Source organism: Colobus angolensis, unplaced genomic scaffold, assembly GCF_000951035.1.
Source record: "Colobus angolensis palliatus isolate OR3802 unplaced genomic scaffold, Cang.pa_1.0 Scaffold208, whole genome shotgun sequence".
NCBI lineage: Eukaryota > Metazoa > Chordata > Mammalia > Primates > Cercopithecidae > Colobus > Colobus angolensis.
This window is the reverse complement of record NW_012115244.1, coordinates 462,336-469,527: the sequence shown is the minus strand read 5'-3', so window position 1 is coordinate 469,527 and position 7,192 is coordinate 462,336. Positions and strand designations below refer to the sequence as shown.

General features: G+C 49.4%; 1 protein-coding gene across 1 annotated transcript in view; it reads left to right on the top strand.

The window, feature by feature from the left end:
• PPP6R2 (protein phosphatase 6, regulatory subunit 2) overlaps positions 1-7,192 on the top strand; it is an 81,404-nt gene that overhangs the window by 23,454 nt on the left and 50,758 nt on the right. The window contains exon 2 of the mRNA XM_011942264.1: positions 3,804-4,046. Coding sequence (XP_011797654.1) covers positions 3,820-4,046 — 227 coding nt within the window. The 5' untranslated portion in view covers positions 3,804-3,819. The remainder of the gene's footprint in view (positions 1-3,803; positions 4,047-7,192) is intronic.

Below are 7,192 nucleotides of genomic sequence, written 5' to 3'. Positions count from 1 at the left end.
TTTTGTGTTTTTAGTAGAGATGGGGTTTCACCATGTTGGTCAGGCTGGTCTCAAACTCCTGACCTCAAGTGATCCACCTGCCTTGTCCTTCCAAAGTGTTGGGATTACAGGCGTGAGCCACTGCGCCTGGCCCATATGCTGTTTTTCAAGAGAAACATTTTAAATATAAAGACACAAGTAGGTTGAAAGTCAAAGGATGTTAAAGGACATACCAAACATGAGTCACAAGAATGGTGAGAATGGTGTACTATGTTAATATCAGACAAAGCCGACTTCAAAACAAGGTATATTGCCAGAGATCATGAAGGACATTTCAAAATGATCGAAGAATTAATCATCAAGAAGACATAACAGGCCAGGCGTGGTGGTTCACACCTGTGTTCCCAGCACTTTGGGAGGCTGAGGCAGGTGGATCGCCTGAGGTCAGGAGTTCCAAGACCAGCTTGGCCAACATGGTGAAACCCTGTCTCTACTAAATACAAAAAGTTAGCTGGGCGTGGTGACACATGCTTGTAATCCCAGCTACCTGGGAGGCTGAGGCAGGAGAATTGCTTGAACTCGGGAGGCAGAGGTTGCAGTGAGCCAGTTGCACCATTGCACTCCAGCCTGGGCAACAAGAGCGAAACTCTGTCTCAAAAAAAAAAAAAGAAGAAGAAGACATAACAATCCTTAAATATGTGTCAACTAATAAAAGAAATTCAGGGCTGGGTGTGGTGGTTCACACCTGTAATCCCAGCACTTTGGGAGGCCAAGGCGGACAGATCACGAAGTCAGGAGTTCCAGACCAGCCTGACCAACATGATGAAACTCCATCTCTACTAAAAATACGAAAATTAGCCGGGCATGGTGGCACGTGTCTGTTATCCCAGCTACCCAGGTAGGTGAGGCAGGAGAATCGCTTGACCCTGGGAGGTGGAGATTGCAGTGAGCCAAGATTGTGCCACTGCACTCCAGCCTGGGTGACAGAGTGAAACTCTGTCTCAAAAAAAAAAGAAAAAAAAAATTCAGTCCTGATGCAGTGGCTCACATCCGAAATCCTGACACTTTGGGAGGCCAAGGCGCTTGAGACCAAGAGTTCAAGACCAGCCTGGGCAACATAGTGAGACCCCATCTCTATAAAAAATTTAAACATTAGCCGGTCATGGTGTTGCTCGGTTGTACTCCTGGCTACTTGGGAGGCTGAGATGGGAGGACTGCTTGAGCCTGCAGTGAGCTATGATTGTGGCACTGCACTCCAGCCTGGGCAACATGGCGAAACACCATCTTTAAAAATAAAATCCCATCTGACAATGTTTGTCTTTAATTGAAATGACTATTTGCATTTAATGCACTTATTGAAATGGTTGAATTTATGTCTGGTATCTTGCTGGTTTTTTAAATTTATCTCCTCTGTTTTTGTTACTTATCTCCTTGTATTTTTATTTTTAGCTTTGGTCTTTTGGATTAATCCGGTTGTTTTAAATGATCCTACTAGAAAAACTCTTCTAACAGGATCCTATTTCGTTGATGGTCTCTTGTAATCCACCCAGCCTTCCATCTTCTCTGTGGCTAGAAACAGGACTGTCCACAAGTCACCTCTAACTGCCCTATCTTGCAAGTTCTGATTTTGGAGGAAAAAAAAAAAAAGCCTTGACAAGGTGGGATTTGCTTCTTTTCCTGGGTTGTGTGTCATCCAGGTATGTGAGACGTAGTGCATTTCGGAGAGAGGAGCATCCCGTATGTGTGTGGAGGCAGCCATCTTTTCTTGAAAGTCCTTTTAGGAATCATTATTTCTGGTCCTCTGAAATTTGCTGCTACCACTCATAAATATCTATCCACACTCCTTACAAGAAGAATAAGGAAGATCCTGGCCGGGTGCGGTGGCTCAAGCCTGTAATCCCAGCACTTTGGGAGGCCGAGACGGGCGGATCACGAGGTCAGGAGATCGAGACCATCCTGGCTAACACGGTGAAACCCCGTCTCTACTAAAAATACAAAAAACTAGCCGGGCGAGGTGGCGGGCGCCTGTAGTCCCAGCTACTCGGGAGGCTGAGGCAGGAGAATGGCGTGAACCCGGGAGGCGGAGCTTGCAGTGAGCTGAGATCCGGCCACTGCACTCCAGCCCGGGCGGCAGAGCGAGACTCTGTCTCAAAAAAAAAAAAAAAAAAAAAAAGAATAAGGAAGATCTTAAGACCCAGAAGGAAAATTGAATGCAGACCAGGTGTGGTGACTCAACGCCTGTAATCCCAGCACTTTGGGAGGCCAAGGCGGGCAGATCTCTTGAGCTCAGCTGTTCAAGGGCAACCTGGGCAACGTAGTGAATCCCTGTCTCTACCAAAAAAAAAAAAAATGAACTCCCCCACACCCCAGAATCAAAACTGAATGTAGTGTCAGTGTATATATGGAGTCCCTTGTGCTGAAAGTCAAAGCATCTTCATTTTGGGGCCTTAAGAGCTCCACCTCTGGGCTCTTCACATCTAAGTCCATGAGAAGGGCCCACCCCAGTGGTGTGGATAGGTTAGGGGCTGCAGGGCCACACCCTTAGCTGCAGCTGGTACGGAGCCTGTGCAGAAGGATACAAGTAGGAAAGTGCAGTTTGCATGGGAAGAAAAATGCAGTGTCCTTGTAGTGCAGATGGGGTCTAGGAGACCCAGGAGGTGCCCAGAGGACCTGGTGGCATGCTGTAGAAAGTAGCTTAGTGGGCATCTGGGGCCAGGAGAGGTTTTGAAGCTGAGATGAGAATATGTGCAGACATCAAGTGAGTTCAAATTAGCAAAAGCCAGAGGCTGTGGGAGTATGGCTGGACGGTGGAGGCTCCCATGTCAGGGGTCCTAGAGCAGCACTGGCTTTACAGACAGACAAACCTGGGCATTTACATCTGTGGTCAGCCTTTTATTTTTCTAAGTAAAAATATTAGATAAGATAAATTCTACCTATTATTTATAATTTTAAAAATAATGTTTCATGTAACATTGAAAAGATTCGTAATCTCACATAAAGTTTTAACTTTGTTAAAGATGTGGGCTTTATGTTTTCACTTTCTATCAGAATAGTGAAAACTTTATTGCTAACCAGCCCTGGCCTACAGAGTGACATGTAAGACCCTAGGGAGGACAAACCTTGTCTGTCCAGACAACGACAGCAAGAGCCGGGATGTTCGAGAAGCAGAGGAGGGGCTGGATCAGTGGTGATTCCTCAGGTGCCTGTGGCAAGACCTAGTGCCCGCTTGGTGTACGTGTGAGGAGGTGTCTGGTTCAGAGATAACCCTGGGTGTGATTCAGCAAGATGGGGACGATGAGTGGAGGGGCCGGGTGGCTGGGGGGTGGCAGAGGAGTGAGCGCAGGGTCAGGTGGCATCATCTGTCTTGATTTTGACTTGCTGAGTTTGCTCACAAATGTGAGACTTTTGGAGGGGAGGTGTCCCGTGTTCACTCAGGACAGAAGGCATCCCTGACACATGGGGGAGAGACACCTGGGTGCATTCGCCGAACAGAACCACAGAGCAAGAAAGAACACTGAGGAGCGTGTTGAGCGTGCTGGTGGATGGGGGACAGTGTGGGGAATGAGGGCAAAGGAGGGGCTTAGCCCAGAGGAGAACCTGGAGAGGCAGTTCCTGGAGCTGGGGTGCAGCCTCAGAGCTGCCGAGCAGCTGGGAAGTCTGTGCGAACTTTGTGAGCCCAGACCATTCCTGATGGGCATCACCATCCTGAGCCCTGGGAATCGTGTGTGTTCATGCTGTGGATGGACTTCTGGGTCTTGGGTCTAGTGCTGCTGAAGCTGGATTTGCAGAGGTGAGAGAAGTGACCCCTTTGCCCTCGCTTGCAGCTCCGCGGCCGTCACGATGTTCTGGAAGTTTGACTTGAACACCACGTCCCACGTTGACAAGCTGCTGGACAAGGAGCATGTGACGCTGCAGGAGTTAATGGATGAAGATGACATCTTGCAGGAGTGTAAGGCTCAGAACCAGAAGCTGCTGGATTTCCTGTGCAGGCAGCAGTGCATGGAGGAGCTGGTGAGCCTCATCACACAGGATCCGCCCCTGGACATGGAGGAGAAGGTCCGCTTCAAGTATGTACCAAAGCTGTGATGGGCCAGTACGCCAGGCAGTACTGCAGGGATGCCGCGGGCAGTGTCTGAGGATGGGCAGAGTTGGGGATTTCTGGTGAAGAAGCGAGCCGTAAAAATCCACCTCATGTGAGAAGTGAGGAGGGCATTCTGGTGGGGTGTGATGTTGAGGAGTTTGGAGGTTGGGTGCAGTGGCTCACTCCTGTAATCCCAGCACTTTGGGAGGCTGAGGTGGGTGGATTAATTGAGCTCAGGAATTTGAGACCAGCCTGGGCAACATAGTGAGACCCTGTCTCTATTAAAATTTTTTTAAAAATTAGCCGGATGTGGTATTGTACACCTGTGGTTCCAGCTACTCGGGAGGCTGAGGTAGGAGGATCACTTGAACTTGGGAGGTTGAGTCTGCAGTGAGCCATGATTGTGCCACTGCACTCCAGCCTGGGTGACAAGAGTGAGACCCTGTCTTAAAAAAAAAAAAAAAAAAAAGGCTGGGCGCGGTGGCTCACGCCTGTAATCTCAGCACTTTGGGAGGCCAATGCGGGTGGATCACTAGGTCACGAGGTCGAGACCATCCTGGCTAATACGGTGAAACGCGTCTCTACTAAAAATACAAAACATTAGATGGGCATGGTGGCGGGCACCCATTACTGTACTCAGGAGGCTGAGGCAGGAGGATAGCGTGAACCCGGTAGGCGGAGCTTGCAGTGAGCTGAGATCATGTGATTGCACTGCAGCCTGGGCGACAGAGCGAGACTCCATCTCAGAAAAAAAAAAAAAGAGTTTTGGCCGTCTTGTGCCTGCATTTTCTCATTCTGAGTTATATGTAAATTTTAGGTTGGTACATGTCAGAGTGTTTTGAGTGGCAATATGTTGGGGAAAAAAGACAGATCCCATGCTAGAGATGCGGGTGTCATTGCAGCATAAGGCAGCACTGTCAGCAGGGTTGGCTCCAGGCCACAGAACGGCCAGGCAGGAGAGAGGTGCAGTGTCTGACCCACAGTCCTGGGACATGCTTCACTCTAGGGTCTTCAGCTTGAAGGACATACATGATTGCCATTCATGGTACTGTCCATTCTCAAAGGTTTCCCTGAAACGTCCATTCAGCCCTGGCCAGGATGCTAGGAGATGACACAGAGGAAAGGGGCAGTGGGGCAAGATGGCTGGAGCTTCAGGGCCTTGAGTCAGGACAGAAGGGTGAGCAAGGATGGGCCTGGGGCAAGAGGGAGGACGGGGCAGAGCCAGCCTCCCAGCTGCTCACAGGGCCGCTCTGCGAGGAGCACATGGCCCGCTGTGTCCCCAAGTGATGCCTCAGGAAGTGGGAGATCCATTCAGGTCAGCAAACCTCAACCTGCAGGTCATGTCCTGTTTCTGTGTGGCCTGTGAGTGAAGAATGGTTTTGCATTATTTTTTATTTTAGTTTTTTGAGACAGGGTCTCACTCTATCGCCCAGGCTGGAGCGCAGCGGCATGATCTTGACTCACTGGAGTCTCCGCCTCCCAGTCCCAAGTGATCCTCCTGCCTTAGCCTCCCAAGTAGCTGGCACTACAGGTGCATGCTACCATGCCTGGCCGATTTATTTTTATATTTCTTTTGTAGAGATGGGGTTTCACCATGTTACCCAGGCTGGTTTCAAACTCTTGGGCTCGAGCAATCCACCCACCTTGGCCTCCCAAAGTGCTGAGATTATAGGCGTGAACCACTGTGTCCAGCTGGTTTTACCTTTACCTTTTTAAATGGTTGGGGGAAAAAAATCAAAGGAAGCTTAGGCATGGTGGCTCACGCCTGTAATCCCAGCACTTTGGGAGGCCAATGGGGGTGGATCACCTCAGGTCAGGAGTTTGAAAGCAGCCTGGCCAACATGGTGAAACCCCGTCTCTACTAAAAAGACAAAAATTGGCCGGGCGTAGTGGTGCACGCCTGTAGTCCCAGCTACTCAGGGAGACTGAAGCAGGAGAATGGCTTGAATCCGGGAGGTGGAGATTGCAGTGAGCTGAGATCGTGCCACCGCACTCCAGCCTGGGTGACAGAGCGAAACTCCGTCTCAAAAAAAAAAAAAAAAAATCAAAAGAATATTTTGTTACACACATGAAAACGACATGAAACTCATGTGTCAGTGTCCACCAATAAAGTCTTGTTAGACACATCCACACACATCCACATCTCATGTAGCATTGAGCAGCTCCAGCAGGGGCTATGGGAAATATTTCCTCCCTGGCCGTTTACAGAAACTCTTTGCTGGTCTTGGTCTTAGAAGGAAAATAAAGCAGGATAGGGAGCCAGGGTGTCCTTGTGGCAGGGGGTGGTCAGTACTTCATTTAGGGTAGTCAGGCAGGTCCTCTCAGGTAAGGGGAGCAGTGCTGGGATGGGGAGGAGAGTTCTAGCCTGAGCAGGGTCTTGCCTGTAAGGAAACGAGGGCTTAGGGTGGGGCGGCTACAGCCAGAAGTTGCTGTGGCTTCTGGTGTGCCGGTCACACCTGCTGTGTCAGCATCACTGTTGATAGCCCCCATCCCTCCCACTCCCAAATGTGGCCCAGTCTGGTGACAAATTAGAGCTGAGAGACAGGTATGGGGCTAGGAGAGTGGGGAGGCGTCTTCTGGATCAGGACAGGAATCCCAGAGTAGCATCAGTGAGCCAGGAGAGTCTTACAGAGTTTGGGAGAAATCAGTAGTAGATAAGTGCAGAACCGAGCAAACAGTAAGAGGACTGTGAACTTGGGGGAGACGTCCATAAGTAAGCAGAGATGCCCGAGTGAACAGTCCGCTCAGCTGTAGGCAGTACACGCAGGATATCCCTTAAATTACCCTGTAACTTCGGAGGGAGGGAAAGGGGGAGAGAAGCTGGATGGTGGGAAAGCTTTGCCTTCCATTGTAGGAAGTTAATTCATAATGTATGAAACTGATGAATGAAAAAGAAATGTATGTATGTATTATTTAGAAACATGGAGGTTAACATTGGAGAAAACTGCTGCAAGAGTCCAGTCGTTACCTCTGAGGAGCGTGACTTGGAAAGGGGGGAGCCTTTCCTTACCAGCCCTGTCACCTCTCTCAGTCTTCCTCTGAGCAGTGTGACTTGGGGTGGGAGTGGGGGTGCTATCCTCACCAACCCTGTCTTCTGTCTTGAGTTTTCTTTTTTTTTTTTTTTTTTTTTTT